We start from the raw sequence: 22,190 nt of genomic DNA, 5'->3' as shown, positions 1-22,190 counted from the left end.
TATCCCCTCCTCTAGATCATTTATGAATAAATTAAACAGGATTGGTCCCAGGACAGAACCCTGGGGGACCCCACTTTCCACACCCACCCAATCAGAGTACTCCCCATTAATCACCACCCTCTGTACTCTCCCCTGGAGCCAGTTCTCTATCCAGGTACTCACCTTATGGTCCATACCTACCTATGGTGCATATCACAAGGGCATTTTAAATGCGGTGCAGGAAACTCAAATGGAACCTGGAACTGCGTTCTGGTGTGAGCTGGCCCTTAGATCATACCTTACAGCACACAGGATTAGGTATTCTGGAACCATTATGTTATACTGAAACCTTCAGGAGAATTTGACACTAGCAAGCAAACTTGTAAGGACAGCCCAAGATAAACCCTCCTGCTCTCAGCATGCCTCGGGTTTTTTTTTTTGTTGCTAGTGTTCTTAGGAGAATGGACATCTTCTTTTGGCTTTGAGGGAGGTGAATCCTGTTCACTTTTGAACAGGTCAATTTTTTCTTTTTTTTTTTTTTTAAGATCTAGTTGCTGCACAGCCACTTGATGTTTGCAGCCTCCAATTTGGTTTTACTTTTCGACGCTGCCCTGGTTGATCATGCCCCATCATGAAAAGATGCCGGGCCAACCTGATGGATCATAGATGGGGGGGGGGGGGGGTAGGGCAGAACTGGGGATACTTCTGGCTCATTTATGGCTAACAACGCAGGGGGGAAATTGCATTGTTTTTCCTGAGGGCCTTGGCAATGTCAGTCTTGACCACAGCCCACCTCAGGGGCTTACGTAACCTGTTTTGGGGGAGACCACTCTCCTTCTACCTCTCCCCCAGAGTCTCTGAACCTTTAGTACCAGCGGCTGTTTCCCATTCGTAGATTGAAGCTGGTGCTTTGTCTGAATGCAGACAGATCTCCAATGTTTAAAGATACAATTTTGGTCCTTATTAATTCGGTGTGTATGTGCCTTGAGTAAGATCTGCCTGCATTGGCCTTTCCAAAGTTCACCAGCCCGGGCCTTTTTTTTTTTTTTTTTTTTTTTTTTTTTTGATAGAAGATACCTGCTTAAGTCTTTCCTGTATGGTGACTGGCCTCAGCCTGAAACTGCTCCCTCCAGTTTTGCTCACCAGAGATAGATAAGCAGAGAGCTGGTCTATTCACAGTACAGCACTGCATGTAACTTTTTCTCTCTGGCTATGTGGAGTGGGGGTGTGTGCCTTTCCTCCAATCAGATCACACACAGTGTATGTCCAGACTCCACACCCACCCCTATGTGCTGCTGAAACAGGAAGAAAGATTAACACAATGTGCGCTTTCCAAAGAGTGTAGAAAGGGAAAGACAGCAGATATACTGGAGCGCTGGCGGGGGGACCATGAACAGGAGGATCAGAGCTGCTGTGTGTATGGCATATTTGTTTAAGAAAAAAAAATGAATATCACTTGAACTGTCCCTGTTGGGGATATCATGGTGTTCAAGGATCTCATAGATAAACATTTAGAAGCCCTTTTATAAAGCTCTGTTCGCCCTGCCATGAAACCTGCTTTTGCAACCGTTTCCATCCGCTAACCTGCCTAGTCCAAAGATCATATCTTGGGGTCCTGGTTCTTTACCCGTGGCTTCTTCTGTCCTCCAACATTTTGACCTTCTTGCTGTTGCCCTGTTCTTTTGTGTAATGGGCTGTCAGATACAGTCTGCAGTATTTTCAGAATGGGCCTCCTTTCGGGAACATATGCAGGGGACCCTTTTGGCCTAAATTTTGTTCTGTGAAGCTTCAGTGCAAGTAGCATCTCTTGAGGATCAATCAATGGGGAACATCTTTTCAGTGACTCTCTTGACATGTTTATCAAGGAAAATACAATGGGAACAGTACCCTTTTGCTCCAGAAAAAGTCTACAAAATCTCCAGCTCCTTGGGCCCCTGCTGCTGAAACTAAAAAGGGTTCATTGTTTCAGACTTCCAAGGCCAAGCCTAGAACCCAGCTCTGCTGTAAGCCCTGGATCCCTAAAGTCCAGTGGCAAGTCCTGTTCACAACAAGGAGGCTCCTGCACGTGTCCAAGTGGGGGAATGTATTTTGGCCTTCACGGCCATCTTATCCAATGACATTTCAGATGCTTGAGTCTGAAAAATTGCGCCCAGGGGCCATAAACTAGAATTTTGCTCCCTGCCTTCACCTCACTTCATGTTGCAAAACTTGCCAACAAGTTTTAAAAGATTGGACATCCATGCTACTCTGAATCAGCTCCTCTCCCAAGAGGTCATAACTATGATGCCAGAGGGAGAAAGGCTTCAGGGTTTTATTTCCATCCTGTTCTCTGTGTCCCCAAAGCAAAAGGAGGCATCCACCCCATACTGGATATGAAAAATCTCAACTGATTTCTTCAGGTTCAAAATCTGTTTAGTCCATGTTTTCCTTCCCCTGGAAGATTTTCTGGCCTCTGTGTACTTACCCATCCCTTCTTCCTGGTGCGTCAACTCTGCGTGCAGTTTTTGCTGTGGGCGTACTACATTAGCAATTTGTGTCCCTTTCCTTTTGGCCAGTTTACTGCACCAAGATTTGGGACTATCTGGGTGACGCTATTCTTAGGAAACAGTCAGCAAAAGCATTATTTGCAAATGTCTTTTGCCTAGACCCTACTGAGGTTCAGGTGGATCCTAAATCTCGAGAAATCAATGCTGGATCCACCTCATTCCATAGGTAAAATCCCACACTCTGCACTCCATGCTTAGACAGTACAGGAGCAAACCAAACCTGCACTTTTGCATGAGGGTTTTGGCCTGATGGTGGTCTCCTTGGAGGCAGTCCTATATACCCAGTATGATTCCAGACCTTTGCAGCAACATTCTGGCCACATGGGACAGGTTCTCAGGATTGAATACCAGCCTGTTGCGTTGAGGGAGGAGTCCTCAATACTCCATCTGTACAAGGGACTTGGTCACCAGAAGAAGCCTATCTCCCAATCAATGTTCAAGAGCTCAGAACAATTTAGTTCTCCCTTCAATGCTGGACCTCTTGTCTCCAGGGTCATCTGACCAGAACTGAGCCAAACGCCATGGCAGCGACTAACAGAAGCCATCAGGTAGGAACCATAGGTCTTGAGGTTCAAAAAAAAAAAAAGAAAATTTGATTTTCGCATGGATGGAAAGTCATGTGCCAGCCTTGTCCGCCGTGCACATTCTGAACATGGAAACGTTTAGGCAGACTTCCTCAGTGGTCAATGTCTGGACTCCCGAGAGTGGTCTTTTTGCCTCAAGATGTTTTTGTACCTTGTTGAAAGTGGGGGATATCAGATGTGGGCTTTCTGGTTTCAGGTCCAGGAATCCTCTGGTCTTTGCGGTGTATGCCCTGATCACTCTGATCAAACTGATGTATGCCTTCCTTCCCCTAAAACTCTTGCCTTGCTCTGCTTTGTACTTAGACCTTGTCAGACTTCTGGTTGACACTATAAAGGCCCTCTCAGATCATTTGAATCTTCTGTCCCATGGACCGGGTAAGCACCCTGCTTCTTGGTCGCTGGCTTTAATGGCTTTCGAAGGCCAGGTCCTTAGCATCAGGAGCCTACCTGATTTACTTAAGACTATCAAGTCCACTTCTTGCAAAGTCCATCTGGAAAGTGTATTTCTCATGGTGTGAGGCAAGAAAAAAAATCAATCCTGTCTTTTCTCCAGTCTGGTCTTGATCAACATTTGGCCTTGAATACCATCAAGTGCAAGTTCAGTCCTATCCATTTCACTTTCAGAGACTGCTTTATCCTCACTCCCTTGTGAATGCCTTTGTGCAGTGTGTTGGTGACATTGTTCTTCCTGTTCACTCCCCAGTGACTTTTGTGGGATATCAACCTATGTCTGTCAGCTGTTCAAACCTATATTCCTCTGTATATCCTTACTCTCAAGTTAGTCTTTCTTGTTGCCACCAGTTCTGCGAGGTGGTTGAGTTGGTGGTCTAAACCTTTAAACAGTATAAACAAAAAGTCCTGGCGCTGTGGTTGCGGTGGTCCGACGATGGGGCTGGGATAATGGGGTCGGACAGTGTCCCAAGGGGGTCCACCTTAAATGTCACGTCCAAGACCGGGCTGCTGCCTACCCTAACCCAGATCCCAACTGGGTAGAGAAAATAGCAACACAAAAAACAGGGTATGATGGCGCTCCCGGACAAAATGCCATAAAAAGAAAGAAAGAACTTGGATGCTGCTCGGGATCTGGATGATAAGCTTGTTTATTATAATCAATAAAATAAGCTCCTGGTCAGGGGAAAATCCATGGTGTGCCAAGGATGTAGTACTAGGCATGTAGACATGGTACCAGAGGAGATAACTCAAAAAGCAAGGAGGACCCAGAGGCAGGAAAACAACGCCTTACCACCTGTAAGGTCTGGACGGTGTGTCACCTGTTGATGGACTGACAGCCTCGATCGAATCGGGAACCTTCGCTGCGGGTGAGTCTCCGGATGGGGCGATGCCTGGGGTGAGAAGAGGGCTTGGCTCGAAACATGTCCTTTCCCTCCAATTGTGGCATTCCCCAATAGCTCCGCCAGGTGATCCTTTGGTCGTGTAAGAGCCGGGCCGTTGGTGAGCTACCTCCACACTTCCGGCTACATCGTTGGTTCAGCCCCTGGTGCGCACGTCGGCGCTAGGCACCTGGTGACGTCATCTCCCGGCGCCGCGTCAGCAGGGACTGACGAGCAGCGGCCGCTGCCACCTCGGGCACGCACCGCCACCGGAGCTGTAGGTCGGGGTTTGAGTATTCTACTCTCCCATCCCATAGGCTTTACCATGTTCAGGCCTCAACTGATGCTAGTTTTGGTCTTTAAAATAGAAGTATGAACAAAGCTTTTTGTTCATATTTCTCTTCTGGCTCACAGGAATGCTTTTATTTTTATACTCCTGTGACCCAGAATCAGCCAACAGGCCCACTCCAGGCTTTGGAAGGATTCTAGCCATAATATTGGAATCCAACCAGATACCTGATCAGAAGCTGGCTCAGCCTCTTAGCATGAGGTTGAGAGTCGGAGCCATCTGTTCCTGCTACTTCCCATCCCGGCACTCTATTGAGTGCGGAAGGGGCAGAGATCTATGTTTCGGGAAGACCGAGAACTTAGCAATCAGCATTCATGTGATTGATCCGTTCTTGGGCTTGGAGTATGCGGATGACAACTGCAGCATCAGGCCAATTCTGCAGCATGAAGGTGAGTATAGATGTAGGTTTGTTTCAATTCCCATACTTCTCCCTTAAGGTTTTCTAGGTGGTCCTATAGGCTCCCCTGTTAATCTGTTTATTTGTTCCTTGTAGCCCTGTTTGCATTTCATTTTCTGTTGACCACTCCTCAGTTGGACTGCTGTTGGATATACTGTTCATTCCAAAATATTTTATCCTGTGTCCTGTAATGTACATTTTAAGAAAATAGGATTTTTGTTTTACCCGTAAAATCATTTTCTTGGAGTTCATTTACAAGACACAGTTCCCCTTCCTCTGTTCTTCTGAACCACGCCTATCAAGGTATACTGAGTGCAGTTTATGCTGCTTTGCGTGCCAGCATCCCAAGTCCTTATTCTGTGTCCTGTAATGTACTTCAAGAAAAGGATTTTACAGGTAAGACAAAATACATTTCAGTGGTCAGATTCATTCTTATGATCATTTAATGTTCCTTGCGTTTTATGAGCCAAAATTTTGTGATGCAAATATACTTTTAGCAAATCATTGGGTAAATGTTTTAAAGTAATCTTAGCCGTTATATTTTATTTGCTGTTTTCACTACATTTCCTCCTCAGTCTATTTCTTCTCTTAGCTTTTCTATCTTTCTCCCTTTTTCCCTACTCACTAACAGATTTAAACAATTAAGGTTGGAGCTTGGCTGAGCTCTTCAAACCTCCATTACTGGGTAGGCAAGTAAATGTCAGCGCTATGGTGCTGTGTTAACAATAGCATGATCTTGTTAGGCCACTGCATGTGATTAAAAAGTAAGCATGAGGTTTTCACGAAATCCTGCACAATTCACTAACAGATTGAAGGCTTGATATATCTTTAAGCTCGTGAGTACACATTGTTTTTGCAATACTGTGTACTTATTTTTACATTGTGCATCTGTAAAATGTATATAATGTGTTTTTTTGTTTTTTTTATATTCACCTATTCCCATTTCAGTTTGTTCAGAATGTTTATATAATATGACTAAGCTATGCTTGACATTTTTTCTGAAAGCTGGGCAACATGTGGTCTATCATGAGGTCAAGTATGTTTGTTACAGAAACCTTTATTATCTTCTCAAAAATAAATAATGAAAGAATCTTAATGAACATCTCATAAATTCACGTAGCACAGCAAATATTAATATTTGCATGTACAATGTAAAATGGCTTAATAGAATTGTTTTGTAGTGGCTCCCTTGCGACTATCGGCTATTTTACCTTTGGTCCAATGTCCGTGGGCTTCAGTGGGTAAATACGGCTGCTTTGTGTTTCTAAAGACTTGGATAGGGAGCAGTTGTAAGCCAGTTGACAATGGCCTTTCAACGGGTAACCACAGTAAAAAAAAAAAAAAAGTTATAATATTGAAAAGTAGTTTGACTTTAATACTGACTTTCATAATGATTTCTGTGACAAGCATGCTCTGCATCATCACTGTTACCAAATATCCAGTGCTAAAATCATGTAGTGGCATGGGCATATTCATTTGAACATATGTCCAGACCTAATTAAACCTAGGAAGGTTTTCCTGGAATGTGTTATCTTACAACATTGCTTTCCATTAGGTGGGACTGTCAGCAGATGCTCAAGACCAAATGAGAAAGATGCTATGTCAGAAGGAATCTAACTACATACGACTTAAGAGAGCTAAAATGGATAAATCCATGTTTGTAAAGATCAAGACTCTTGGTATCGGTGCCTTCGGAGAAGTGTGTCTAGCCAAAAAAATTGATACCAATGCTTTATATGCAATGAAAACCTTAAGGAAGAAAGATGTCCTATTGCGCAACCAGGTAGCCCATGTCAAGGCTGAAAGAGACATCTTGGCGGAAGCAGACAATGAGTGGGTAGTACGACTGTACTATTCATTCCAAGACAGAGACAACTTGTACTTTGTTATGGATTACATTCCAGGGGGAGATATGATGAGCCTTCTGATTCGTAAGGAAGTCTTTCCTGAGGATTTGGCCCAATTCTACATAGCAGAGCTCACATGTGCAGTTGAGAGTGTTCATAAGATGGGCTTTATTCATCGGGACATCAAGCCTGACAACATCCTTATTGATCGAGATGGCCACATAAAACTCACTGATTTTGGTTTATGTACTGGTTTTCGATGGACCCATGATTCAAAATATTATCAAAGTGGTAAGCATTGATATAAATTTTTCTTTTTAACCTTAAGCTAACCTTTGCTACGTTATTAAGTGAAAGGGAAGATGGAGTACTCCATAAAATAAGAGCACAAGCAGCTAGTAATATAGTTCTCTTCATACTACTGTATTGATAAGTTACTAAAAGCAAAAAAAAAAAAAAGTTATTGGAAGACATGCTGGATTAAAATTATTAAATAGAAAGCATAAAATAGTAATGAGAGGCTTAACGGAACTAAAAAAAAAACTTTTTTTTTTTTTTTTTTTTTCATTTTGGTTAGAGAAAGTAAATTATAACACCTGTCAGCTTTTTTTTTTTTTTTTTTTTTTTTTTATAACCCTTTTGTGCCCTATTGGGTAGATCCCTTCATTTCCTGTCCTATAGCCAAAACAGGAAGTGAGAGAAAAAAAAATGTAGGCAGAAGTCATAGTCAAGTTTAACTGGTGCTGTCAAATTTAGTATGATCTCTGATCATTGAATAAACACTGAAAAAGAAGTGCTTGTCCAGGTCCTTACATAGTCTTTGCTAAGAAAGGAAATTGAGGTATGATGGACGGATTAACATGATAGAGTAGAGGTACCATGGGGAGAATTTTAATTCAAGATGAGTTGTCCAATCTCTAATGCCACAGTAATCAAGCTAGGGTTGCCAATTGTTGCTCTTAAAGAGGTTTAACTGCATTGAATGAGGAAAATGAATCAAGTGATCGGTGGCATAGATTGTGTCTTAAAATGTAAATTTTTAAGCTTTCCATTACAGTAACTTATTTTTTTTTTTTTTTACCATTCAGGTCTTTTCAAGCTAAAGTTAGCATGCTTACAGTAAAAGTTATAATTCAGTGTACTTTGATTTTTTTGCTCAGGTGACCATCTACGACAAGACAGCATGGATTTTAGTAATGAATGGGGAGATCTAGCAAATTGTCATTGTGGTGACCGGCCGAAACCTCTTGAGTGGCGTGCAGCAAGACAGCATCAGCGCTGCTTAGCTCATTCTCTTGTTGGAACCCCAAATTACATTGCACCAGAGGTTTTATTGCGTACAGGTATAGAATTTTTACACTTATTGTCTTGTTGCTCAGTAAAGTAGAAACCTAACCTGCGTTTCTGTGAAAAACTATATCTATAACTGAAATTAGTAGCTGTTTCAAAATTGCGTTTAGCCTTCTATCCCTCACCTTTTTCTTTCTTCATCCAGTAACAGATACTTTTTCGTTTTTATATATAGCAGCAGTTTTCATTGTGTTAATGTGTAAATTTAACGCCTTTCTAGGATTGCAGCTCCAACCAAAGTCTGGAACTCAATGGTTATTTCTTTCTTATTGTAGGATATACACAGCTTTGTGATTGGTGGAGCGTGGGAGTTATACTTTATGAAATGCTTGTTGGAAAAGCTCCTTTTCATGCAAGCTCACCACTGGAAACACAAATGAAAGTAGGTTGAAATACATTTTTTTTCTCAGTCTTTTCCATTAAAAAAAATAAATGATTTAGTAATAAGAAATTTAACCTAAAATGTCAGTTTCCAGTTCACTTTAAATCCACTGGTTGAAAAAATTAAAGGAACATTTTGAAAACACATCAGATCTCAATGGGGAAAATATCATGCTGGATATCTATACTGATATGGACTGTGTAATGTGTTAGGAAGGAAAGGATGCCGCATCTTTTGATGGAAATGAAAATCATCAACCTACAGAGGGCTGAATTCAAAGACACCCCGGAAATCACAGTGAAAAAATGATGCAGCAGGCTAGTCCATTTTGCTGAAATTTCATTGCAGTAAGTCAAAATGGTACTCTGTAGTCTGTATTGCCCCCACATGCTTGTATGCATGCCTGACAATGCCGGGGCATGCTTCGAATGAGAAAACGGGTGGTGTCCAGGGGTATTTCCTCTCAGATCTGGACCAGGGCATCACTGAGCTCCTGAACAGACTGAGGCGCAACCTGGTGGCGTCAGATGGACAGAAACATAATGTCCCAGAGGTGTTCTATTGGATTTAGGTCAGGTGAGCATGGGGCCATTTATTGGTATCAATTTCTTCATCCTCCAGGAACTGGCTGCATACTCTCACCACATGAAGTTGGGCATTGTCGTGCTCCAGGAGGAGCCCAGGACCCACTGCACCAGCGTAGGGTCTGACAGTGGGTCCAAGGATTTTATCCTGATGCCTAATGGTAGTCAGGGTGCCATTGTCTAGCCTGTAGAGGTCTGTGCGTCCCTCCATTAATATGCCCCCCCAGATCATTACTTACCCACCATCAAACCGGTCATGCTGAACGATGTTACAGGCAGAATAATGTTCTCCACGGCTTCTCCAGACCCTTTCACGTCTGTCACATGTGCTCAGGGTGAACCTGCTCTCATCTGTGAAAAGCACAGGGTGCCAGTGGCAGACCTGGCAATTCTGGTATTCACTGGCAAATGCCAATCGAGCTCCACGGTGAGGGGCAATAAGTGCAGGGCCCACTAGAGGACGTCGGGCCCTCAGGCCACCTTCATGAAGTCTGTTTCTGATTGTTTGGTCAGAGACATTCACACCATTGTTCTGCTGGAGGTCATTTTGTAGGGTTCTGGCGGTGCTCATCCTGTTCCTCCTTGCACAAAGGAGCAAGATACCGGTCCTTCTGATGGGTTAAGGACCTACTACAGCCCTGTCCAGCTTACCAAGAGTTAACTGCCTGTCTCCTGGAATCTACCCCATGCTCTTAAGACTGTGCTTGGAGACACTGGCAATGGCACGAATTGATGTGCCATCCGGGAGGAGTTGGACTGCCTGTGTAACCTCTATAGGGTCCAGGTATCGCCTCATGCTACCAGTAGTGACACTGACCCTAGCCAAATGCAAAACTAGTGAAAAACAGTCAGAAACAATGAGTAGGGGAAAAAAAATTCAGTGGCCTCCACCTGTAAAACCATTCCTGTTTTTGAAGGTCTGCTACTTAACTGACCAGATCAATATCTCAGGAGCTTAATTGACTTGATGCTAATAGTGTTCCTTTTAATTTATTGAGCAGTTTCGTTTGTTTCGGCTAAGCTGCCCAAACAAACTATTTCCATTACACACTGTACTGTAGTAGCATTAGCTACTTACAGTAAGCAGTGCTGTGTTCCGGCAGCAGTACGGACGGGCATCTTTCCCTGTCTAAAACAAAGACAGACAGAGGCGCCTCTAAGTGTAGACTTTATGCAACAGGTTTAATGAATAAAATTATGCACTCACGTTAGTAAGAATATATTCATGCCCATAAAACAAGGTTCCAGTGTGGAGAAGTGTACATCATCCGGTCATGGACTAACGTCCTGCTGGAGCCGAAATCCTTTCGACCGTGGCCGGCTTGTACAGCAAGGTTAGAACCAGGAAGTAGGCTCGGTGTATTTGCTTGACAGCAAGGCTTGGTGGATAGTCGAACCTGGATGATGTCATCTGCATGCATGTACAAGCCGGCCACGGCGAAAGGATTTCGGCACTCCAGCAGGACGGATGTCCATGACCGGATGATGTACACTTCTCCACACTGGAACCTTGTTTTATGGGCATGAATATATGTTTACTAACGTGAGTGCATAATTTTATTCATTAAACCTGTTGCATAAAGTCTACACTTAGAGGCGCCTCTGTCTGTCTTTGTTTTAGCCTTGTGGAACCCCTGGCTTTTGGTTTCTGGATGGCTGCCCTACATGGTGGACTTTTTCTCCCCCTGTGCCATTAATGACTTTAAACTCCATGGACTTTTGGTTCGATATGTGATCAAGCGCCTGTTAACATTGCTTATTTATCTTTCCCTGTCTGCTGCTGGAACTAAATAGATGGCATGAGTGCTTCTCCACCCTTCAGGAGAAGCCTTGTATTTTTTTTTATCAATGAATACAAGGCTTCTTCTGATTGGCCAATGAGAGGAAGCCTTGTATTTATTGGTGACACAGAAGCTCATTCAATCCAGAAGAGGCCCTACACTGGATCAGTGAGCATTTTAGTTGGTAGGGGCAGCATCAGAGAAACAGCGAGTATTGTAACTAGTGCTGCTTTTTATTTTTAACTCAGGGTGGCCAATTGAATTTTTCTTTCATTCCAAGCTTTAGCTGAGTTTTAAAGTGTCATGTAGTTCACAAAGTTCAGAGATACAGTAATACCTCGGTTCACGAACTTAATTCGTGAACTGACTCTGGTCGCGAACCGAGGCACATTTTCCCATAGGGTTCAATGTAAATCCAGTTAATCCGTTCTGACCTTTTTTTTTTTTTTTTTTTTTTTTTTTTTTTTTTGGTTTTTGAAGCACAAAAATATGAAACAAATTACAATACACATTAGTACAGTATAGTAATGTATAAAGAGAGAACACTAACCTTGCTTGAGATGACTTCTGGCATGGAGGAAGGCAGGTGGGAGGCTGTGAGGCTGTGAAATACAATACAGAAGTAATAAAAAGAAAAGAGAAGGCGCCTGGCCCTTTAAATAAAAGATTGTTGAACCTGCTGCCCTTTTAATTGTAATAAAACAATAAATAGGTATATATCATAGGTAAAAAGGCGCTGGTAATCTTAATATATCACGTGTTATAAAAATTAATAAGTGGTGAGCGAGGGTAGACGTGCCGGACCGGAGCTCTCTGTTCATCCTGCAACTTACCTCCGTTTTCGGTGTGCGGTGGGGCTGCTCTCCTATACCATCTTGTGGGGGAAGCTCTCAGGTCTCCAGCGATGCCATCCTCGACCCCAAAACCCGCCCGGCAGCCGCCACAGGACCAGCGCCAGACCCGCTCCGTCAAGAGCCAGGGCTCGGGCTCCGCCTCCGCCATCTTGGCGCCAACGTCTTCCCGGAAGAGCGGTGGTACGGGTGCAGGCATGGAGTCTCAGAAGCCTACGGACCCCGTGCTCTCCGGCACTTCTCGGGAACAGGCTCAGGAGGTGGTCGCGGACCAGCGGGCGATCACGGCCCCCATCCTGGAAGCCATAGATGCTTGCAAAGCGGCATTGATGGTGCGCATAGATCACCTGGCATCGGAGTGCACGCTCATCCGCCATGACCTGGATAAATTCAGGGGGAGACTCACTGCTGCAGAGGATCGCATCTCGGAGGTGGAGGACAGCTCACACTCCCATGGCGCTCAGCTGGCTGAACTCCAGAACATTGTGAAATCCTTGCAACACCGAGCTGACGATGCGGAGGATAGACAGCGCCGGAATAATGTAAGGGTGGTGGGGCTTCCTGAGGGGCTGGAGGGGAAAAAGCCTGCTACATTTGCGGAGCAGTTCTTCAAACAACTGCTCTCTCTGGAGAATTTACCCCCCACGTATGTGGTAGAAAGGGCTCATAGAGTGCCAACTGGGGCCAGACTCCCTGGAGCCCCCCCCCCGTCCGTTCCTGGTGAAGTTCCTCAATTACAGGGACAGAGACATGCTCCTCTCGGAGGCGCGGAAACACCCTGAACTTCGCTTTGAGAACGCGCGTGTCATGCTATTCCCCGATTTCTCGGCGGAGACACAACGCCGCAGGCGTTCCTTTACGGATGTCAGGAAGCGCCTAAGGGCCAAGGAACTTATCTATAGCATGCAATATCCTAGCAGGCTCAGAGTGCAGTACAAGGGCTCGGTGAAATTCTTTGACACTCCTCAAGAGGCTTCGGACTGGCTGGATGGCGTGTGATGAATCCTGACTGCCAGTGCTCTCGGCTGGCTCCCCTTTGGATGTGGTCCGTTTTTTCTTTTTACTTTTTTTTTTTTTTTTTTTTTTTCCTGTTGTACGCTGCCCTGCTGTCTTTCTCCTCCTGTACCATTTTTTCTGGATATCTACGGCTTGTTGATGGTTTAGGAATGTCTACTTTTGGGGTTCCCTATCTTGCTATCTGGAGACTGGTTATTGGAGGAGGGGTGTGTCGTGGCGCCCTCCTTGCACACCGGGTGATCCGGTCTCAGAGACTCCATCGGAACTGTAAGAACATCTTCTTTACCGGACTGTTGCTCACATTGGAAAACTGACGTGCGTCACTGTTTTTTTTTGGGCAGTTTGGGACTGAAGCCGCATACCAGACTACGTTTTTCACGTTTTGGGAAAGCTCGTTTTTGTTCAACTTTCCCTTTTTCTTTGTTTGTTGGGGGGGTTGTTCTGGTATAATGGCATGGGGAGTTCTGCACCAGCACCTGTTTTTGTTTGCTCATGGATATTTTGAGGGGGTTATTTATGGGTCCCTTTTTTTTCTCATCCTGCCCATAGCCCTTACCTGGGCTCTGTGTAATTTTTTTCTAGATTCCCATGGCTGACAATATAAAACTTCTCTCATGGAATGTGAGGGGCCTGAACAATAAGTTCAAACGTGCCAGTGTCTTTCAGTATTTAAAGCTCATTAAGCCACATGTCATCCTCCTGCAGGAGACCCACCTTGACGGGAACCTGATTTTGGCTCTCCGTAGGCCGTGGATACAAAGGGCGTTTCATGCCACGTACTCCACCTATGCTAGAGGGGTCTCCATCCTCATTAGTAAATCTATCCCATGTTCGATCCAGCGGGTGATCTCTGATCCAGGGGGCAGATATGTGGCTGTGCTTTTGGATATGTACTCTGTTACCATGCTGTTGGTCGCTGTTTATGTGCCTCCACCTTTTCAGATACAACTGCTATATGATTTAACTGATAAGTTGGCTGAATATTTGCATTTACCTGTACTGTTCATGGGTGATTTTAATGCCATCCTGGATGCTACCTTGGATACTTCCAACCCCAATAGACCGCCCTCGGTGGATCTGCTCACCTGGGCTTCCACGGTGGGCTTGACTGAACTTTGGAGATGGAAGCATCCGCTCTTGAGGGAATACTCTCACCTGTCCACCGCTCATCGTTCCTCTGCTCGCATAGATCTGGCGTTTGGTACTGCCCGAATGCAATCCCTTTTGACTGCCTCGGAATACAGGGCCGGGGGAGTGTCTGATCACAACCCGCTACTCTTGACAGTGAACCTCCAATTGGGGGCTGGAGTGCGGGGTTGGCGCCTGGCTGCGGGCTGGCTCCAACAGGATCAGGTCGCTTCCCACCTTGAAAAGTCGATCCAGTCATATTGGCCGGAAAATGTGGACTCAGCTGATCAGAGAGTGGTGTGGGAGGCATTTAAGTCAGTGGCGAGGGGAGAGTGTATATCGGCCATTAAATCCGCTAGGAAAGATCACAATGAGGAGGTGAGGATGTTACAGGAGATGGAGCGGAGATGTGCGGAGGGGAACGCGGCCTTGCCGTCTGATTCCAGCTATGCTGCATTGCTGGAGGCGAGACGCCTTCTCTCTCTTCACGTCTCTGATCTTGCTCATACAGAAGCTAACAACCTACGGGCTTCTATATTCGCACAGGGCGATAAGAATGGCAAGTTCCTGGCACTGCTGGTGGCTGACCAGCAGCCGCCAGTTAATATCCCGCTTATCAGGGCCGCTGGGGGTGTGCTCAGGTCGGATCCTCGTGACATTTTGGAGACATTTACTGACTATTTTGAGGCCCTGTACGCCCCGCTACCGGATAGTGACTCTGTGCACGCGGATGCCCTCCTGGAGGGAGTTGACTTGCCATCCTTGTCGGCGGAGGATAGCGCCCTCATGGATGCTCCGATAACAACTTTAGAGGTGGCAAGAGCCATTGCGGCCTTCCCACCACATAAGGCCCCGGGTCCTGACGGTTTCCCTGCTGACTTTTACAAACAATATTCCGAACATTTAGCGCCTAGACTTAGCTCTCTGTTGCAGCACTGTTTGGAGGTGGAGGAACTTCCTCCCTCTATGATGGATGCCTATATGGTGCTGCTTCAGAAACCGGGTAAGGACCCCCTGGACTGCTCCTCGTATCGCCCTATCGCCCTTTTAAATATGGACCTTAAAATCCTGACGAAGGTCCTGGCCACTCGTTTGGCTGGGGTTATTCACTCATTGATAGACCCGGATCAGACGGGCTTTATGCCGGGTAAATCTGTGGACACTAACATTCGGCGATTGTTCACCCATCTTCAAATTCCTGGGGAGGCGTCGGGGCAGCGGGTGGTGGTCTCAATCGACTTTGAGAAGGCCTTTGATTCGGTCGACTGGGCCTTTATGCACAAGACGCTGGATCGTATGGGGTTCGGACCCAAATTCAAGACCTGGATCCGACTCCTTTACGCAAGCCCTAGAACAGCCATAAGATTGGGCTATCTCACTTCTCCATATTTCCGGGTGGGGAGGGGGACGAGGCAGGGGTGCCCCCTTTCCCCATTCCTGTTTGCCCTTACCCTTGAACCCATCGCGACTGCACTGCGCAGCTCCCCGGCCGTGGGGTCGATTAAAGTCGGCTCTATTAAAGAATGTCTGGCGTTATATGCCGATGACATGCTGTTGTTCCTGGAGGATCCGGGTCCCTCCTTGAGGGCGGCCCTGTCCATCCTGAATGATTTTGGCAGGTGCTCAGGGCTTCGCGTTAACTGGAGTAAGTCCTCCATTTTGCCTCTCGATGACGGTGCTCGACCTGCTGCGGCCGGGGACCTGCCCCTTCGTTGGGTGGATGGCTTCACCTACTTGGGGATCAAGATAACTAGGCGTCCCCAGGATTATTTCTCGTTGAATTTGGCTCCTCTATTGCCTAAACTCCAACAAAATATCCAAGCTTGGAAGCGTCTACAACTTTCCTTATTAGGTCGTATTAGTGTCCTTAAGATGAAATTTCTGCCTGTAGTCTTATATTTCCTCCGCAATTCTCCGCTATGGGTACCACTGACCTTTTTCCGGAAGTTGGACAGCCTCGTCTGTTCATTCCTCTGGTCGCCCGGGGTTCCCAGGATTGGCCTTCGGGCCCTCCAGGAACCGTGGGGTAATGGAGGCCTGGCACTGCCCGATTGGCGCAAGTATTATTTGGCAGGGCAGATGGTGTTTGCGCGGCGCTGGCTGCGGGCGGACGGGGAGGATTCGGCAACAATCTTGGAGGCAGCCCACCTGGGCTCCTTCGAAACCCTTAGGTTGGCGCTGTTTAGGGGTCTGGGCTCAGATCTCCCTTTAACGCTCTCCATGAGGGCGACTGTTAGGGCTTGGGCCCAGTCATTGAAGTTGACATGCCCCAGTTATGTTGGATCCTCCCCGTCCGAGCCGTTGTGGATGAACCCTACCTTTCCTCATTTTCGTCACTTACCTGATTTGATGTTGTGGGCGACGCGGGGTATAAAAACCTTGGGTGATATAACAGCGGCGGGGGCTCTCTTGCCGTTTGACCGATTGCGGGAGAAATTTGACTTGCCTAGCGGCTTTATATTCAGATACCTCCAATTGCGGCATGCCTTTCAGGCCCAATTTGCCTCATCCTCTGTTGAGCTGTCTCCTTCGGACTTAGAATGCGTGTTGACATGTGATACCACACTCAAAACTCTCTCCACTGTGTACAAGGATATGTTCCGACTTACACCCCCTGGCATAGTTAGATGTAGGGAAAAATGGACGGCTGAGGTGCCGGACCTACAGGGGGAGGACTGGGATGATGTATGGACGGAGCCTTTCAAATATTTAGTGGCTGCTAGGGACAAACTAATTCAATTTAAATTCCTCCACAGGATTTACTATACTCCGGCCCGTCTGGCCAGAATCTTCCCGACTTCGTCTGCGGAGTGTTGGCGTTGTTCCGCTTCCCCCGCAGATGCAACTCACATTTTTTGGGGCTGTGGCCAAATTCAGCAGTTTTGGACTGCGGTGACGTCCTGTCTCGCCGAGGTGCTGCTGACTCCGATTCCGCGAACCCAGCGAGTCTGTTTGCTGGGTTTGGTGGAGGAGGTGGTCCCCTCGGTGGCCCACAGGACTTTGCTGAGTGTTCTTCTATTCTATGCCAAAAAGGCTATTTTACTACATTGGAAGAAGGTTTCCCCGCCATCCTTACTGTTCTGGAAAGGCCTAGTGAATGCAATGCTACCCCTATACAAAGCCACCTATGTCTCACGAGGTTGCCCGAAAAAATTTGACAAGGTTTGGAGGGCGTGGGTGGACTCCTCAGACACTGTGGGCTGAACTGCATATGGTGTAACTGTTATGAAGCTGGTGGATTGAACGTTCTATAGAAGTGTACTTATGCTATCTTGTATTTTAGCTTTGTAGTCCTGCAAGAACAGCCAGATACTGGGTCTCTTTAATGTTGAATTGACATGTGTTGATCCCGGGTAGGGGGGAGATATGGGATGTTGTTTATGAGAAGGGACCGAAGGTTGTTTACTCCGGAGGCCGGTGGTAGGTCGTGCTGTCCTTGGACGGTGGCCTGCGCTGACCCCCTGACCTCGACGCTCCTGGTCTTCTCGGGGTGCTGGTGGTCGTTTTTGGGTGGGTGGGGGGGGGGGGGGGGGGAGGTTGTTGTTGGGTTATTGTGTGCCTTTTTTTTTGGCTGCTGTGTGTGTCTGTTTGTGTTACTCTGTTCTTTCTTTAAAAATCAATAAAAAGAATTTTTCAAAAAAAAAAAAAAAAAATTAATAAGTGATTTAAAGTGTAATATATGTGATTAAAAATTGCTACAAATATATATATGATCTACTATTGGTGCAATTAGCAAAGAAAAGTGCATACCAGTGCAATTTCAATTCAGAAGTGTTTGTGCTTCTCAAAGTAAATTAATCCACAAAGGTGTGGATCAGTGAACCAATAAATAGATATATAAAGAATTCCATACAAAAATCACATAAGAATATATAAAAATATAAATATATAAATGTGCTCCAAGTAGTGTTTAAAAGTCCAGGCAATAGCATGCAATCAAAATTGTGCTTGGTGAATTCTTATTAATCCATTCACAGTGCTTCAGGTGCTGGGATGTGACAACCGTCAATTAAGAAGTGCTTGTGCTTCTCAAAGTAAATTAATCCACAAAGGTGTGGATCAGTGAACCAATAAATAAATATATAAAGAATTCCATACAAAAATCACATAAGAATATATAAAAAAATCACATAAGAATATATAAAAAAGTATAAATATATAAATGTGCTCCAAGTAGTGTTTAAAAGTCCAAGCAATAGCATGCAATCAAAATTGTGCTTGGTGAATTCTTATTAATCCATTCACAGTGCTCCAGGTGCTGGGATGTGACAACCGTGGCCTCTTACCAGCTAGCAGCAGGTCACAAGGACCCCCAACGCCTGTGATCCCTTTATTGGGTGGATCAAACCTCTCCTCGATTGCTTGGATCTCTGGCTCCTATATTACTCGAGTTGGACCATGTAGTCCCCCCATACACATAAAGATATAGAAGAACAAATAGCCTCCAATAGTGAAATACTGTTTTATTCTCCAAAAAACATACACTATAAGGTGACAATTAGCCTCTTACTATTTGTTGTGCCCTCCTGGCACTGGGCAATTCGGCAGTACAAAATCGTTTTTTTGGGTCTTAGGAAGATATTCTCCGGGGATCTGCAGCACCCTGTATCTCCTTTCCCCCTTCTTTGTATTACGGCGGTGGATGTGTATCCCAGCCTCTGTTCCGAATGCCTCTGTGTGTTACTTCCGGGTTAGCCATGACCACAATGCATTTCGCTTAACGAGACTGCCTGAGGACGCTCGTTAAGCGAAATGCATTGTGGTCAATGCTAACCCGGAAGTAACACACAGAGGCATTCGGAACAGAGGCTGGGATACACATCCACCGCCGTAATACAAAGAAGGGGGAAAGGAGATACAGGGTGCTGCAGATCCCCGGAGAATATCTTCCTAAGACCCAAAAAAACGATTTTGTACTGCCGAATTGCCCAGTGCCAGGAGGGCACAACAAATAGTAAGAGGCTAATTGTCACCTTATAGTGTATGTTTTTTGGAGAATAAAACAGTATTTCACTATTGGAGGCTATTTGTTCTTCTATATCTTTATGTGTATGGGGGGACTACATGGTCCAACTCGAGTAATATAGGAGCCAGAGATCCAAGCAATCGAGGAGAGGTTTGATCCACCCAATAAAGGGATCACAGGCGTTGGGGGTCCTTGTGACCTGCTGCTAGCTGGTAAGAGGCCACGGTTGTCACATCCCAGCACCTGGAGCACTGTGAATGGATTAATAAGAATTCACCAAGCACAATTTTGATTGCATGCTATTGCTTGGACTTTTAAACACTACTTGGAGCACATTTATATATTTATACTTTTTTATATATTCTTATGTGATTTTTTTATATATTCTTATGTGATTTTTGTATGGAATTCTTTATATATTTATTTATTGGTTCACTGATCCACACCTTTGTGGATTAATTTACTTTGAGAAGCACAAGCACTTCTTAATTGACGGTTGTCACATCCCAGCACCTGGAGCACTGTGAAGGGATTAATAAGAATCCACCAAGCACAATTTTGATTGCATGCTATTGCCTGGACTTTTAAACACTACTTGGAGCACATTTATATATTTATATTTTTATATATTCTTATGTGATTTTTGTATGGAATTCTTTATATATCTATTTATTGGTTCACTGATCCACACCTTTGTGGATTAATTTACTTTGAGAAGCACAAACACTTCTGAATTGAAATTGCACTGGTATGCACTTTTCTTTGCTAATTGCACCAATAGTAGATCATATATATATTTGTAGCAATTTTTAATCACGTATATTACACTTTAAATCACTTATTAATTTTTATAACACGTGATATATTAAGATTACCAGCGCCTTTTTACCTATGATATATACAATACAGAAGTACTGTACAGTATTGTACAGTACAGTACTGTATGTGCTAAAAAGCACACCAAAAAGCAAAAAGTGTCTTCACAGTACTTCTTTCTGTGTCTCTTCTTCTCTCCACGATCTTCCTACAGGAAGTCACGACCATGTGACAGCCTGGAAATAGCATTAAAATGGCCACAGCTCCTGTTCGTGAACCGAAGCAGAGTTCGTGAACCGGAGCATATTTTTATGAACTTTTCTGTTCGTGAACAGAAGCGTTCGTGAACCGAGGTATCACTGTATTTAAATTATATAACTTTGCTCTTTTTGTTTTGGCATGCATGGTCTAGAACAGTGGTCTCTAAACTGCGGCCCAGAGGACAGATGCAGCCTTTTGCTTGCTTTTATCTGGCCCTTGGGGCACTATTTCATCCACTGATACAAACAAAGGGGCATAATTCCAACTGACACTAATGGAGGCACATTTTCTTCAAATGACACCAACAGTGGGGCACAGTTCCTCTCAGTGACACAAACAATGGGGCCCATTGACCTCATTGATGGGGCACAATTCCTCCCACTTACACCAATAATGAAACACAGTTACTCTTAATGAAACAATGGGGCATTATTTTTTCCCATGGACGCTGGGACCTTTTCTACTTCTACTTCCACTGGCCACAGTCCAAACGTCCTAAAGTCTGAAGGACAGTTAATTGGCCCTTTTGCTTAGAACATTTGGTCTAGAAGAAAACGGTAATGGCAATGTGCTTATCCTGTGGCATATCTGGCACCCGGGGCTGATCACACAGGAGAAGTTTGGCCAAAAAAAAGCTTTGGCCAGATTTCTCCTTTTAGAGGATTGATTGTTAGCGTCTCAATTATGTACGTTTTACTGGTGGTGTTTTTCTTTTTTGATTTTGACATTATTCTTACTGCAGTTCCTATTAAAGCACACCATAAACTAGTAGCACAGGTGAGTCAAGCACCGATTTACTGTGCTTTTTTGGAACCCTTCAGAGATAGAAATACAGAAGCTGCTAACTTCTTTCTAAAATTCTAAGTGTTCAACTGTGCCAAGTCTTCAATGCTTTGAGTTACTGACTTGGAGCAAGTATGCATATTAAAAAGTTCAGAATACAGACCTCTTGATCTGCCTAATTGGTTTGTGGTACTAAAACCAATGTCGGCATAGTACAGTATAGTTATTTTTAAGCACAGCGTATTCCATGTCTTTTCCCTAATGCATAATTTTTGTTTTTTAGGTAATCAAGTGGCAGACAGCATTACACATTCCCCCTCAAGCTAATTTATCACCAGAAGCTTCTGATCTAATTGTCAAACTGTGCCGAGGCCCTGAAGATCGTTTAGGCAAGAATGGGGTTGATGAGATTAAAGCTCATCCATTTTTCAAGACTATAGACTTTTCTAGTGACTTGCGTCAGCAGCCTGCTTTGTATATTCCCACCATTACACACTCTACGGACACTTCCAACTTTGACCCAGTAGATCCAGACAAGCTCTGGAATGATGAAGACAAAGATGGAAATAAAAATGATACCCTAAATGGCTGGTACAAAAATGGCAAACATCCTGAACATGCATTCTACGAGTTTACTTTCAGGAGGTTTTTTGATGATAACGGACACCCATACAACTACCCCAAACCTTTTGAAAATGATTATGATGACACAAAGGACGATGGCTACAAGCAAACTGATACTGAACAGAGTAACAATATTGGGAAGAGGCCACCAAATAGGGATTTAGTTTATGTATAGAGTCAAAACGCATTTATAAAGTCTTTCAAATCCTGTGGTTTGTTTTGAAAGCCCTGTATAAGTAGCTGGATTCTGCTACATTGGAAGCCTCCAAAAAACAAATCTGTGTATTGAGCGCAGCCGCTGGTGGGGAAGTCAAACTTCAGCGAGATATATAAATAAGCAGTAGTTGTCATTGCTCATTACTGAAAACCAATGCTGAGGTTTGTGGCCACTGATCTAAAAACTAGAGGAGGACTTTTTTCTTGTCAGAGCACCTTGTTTTTACTTTTTTTTTTTTTTTTTTGTGATTTCAGATGACTTTTTTTTTTTTTTTTTTTTTCTTTTATTGGGCACACAGTAGAGTTATTAATGGACTTGGAAGTCTAACTTAATTTTAAGCTGCAAAGGTACACATTTGCAAGACAATGATGGACATTTATGTAAAAAAAAGTTACAT

General features: G+C 44.5%; 1 protein-coding gene across 1 annotated transcript in view; it reads left to right on the top strand.

Moving 5' to 3' along the window:
• LATS1 (large tumor suppressor kinase 1) overlaps positions 1-21,989 on the top strand; it is a 57,971-nt gene extending 35,982 nt beyond the window's left edge. The window contains exons 5-8 of the mRNA XM_082251593.1: positions 6,742-7,324; positions 8,194-8,376; positions 8,659-8,765; positions 21,236-21,989. Coding sequence (XP_082107719.1) covers positions 6,742-7,324; positions 8,194-8,376; positions 8,659-8,765; positions 21,236-21,751 — 1,389 coding nt within the window. The 3' untranslated portion in view covers positions 21,752-21,989. The remainder of the gene's footprint in view (positions 1-6,741; positions 7,325-8,193; positions 8,377-8,658; positions 8,766-21,235) is intronic.
• Positions 21,990-22,190: the final 201 nt, after the last annotated feature.

Source organism: Pelophylax lessonae (genome assembly GCF_965119305.1).
Source record: "Pelophylax lessonae genome assembly, chromosome: 3".
Taxonomy (NCBI): Eukaryota; Metazoa; Chordata; class Amphibia; order Anura; family Ranidae; genus Pelophylax; species Pelophylax lessonae.
This window is presented reverse-complemented; position numbering and strand designations above follow the sequence as displayed.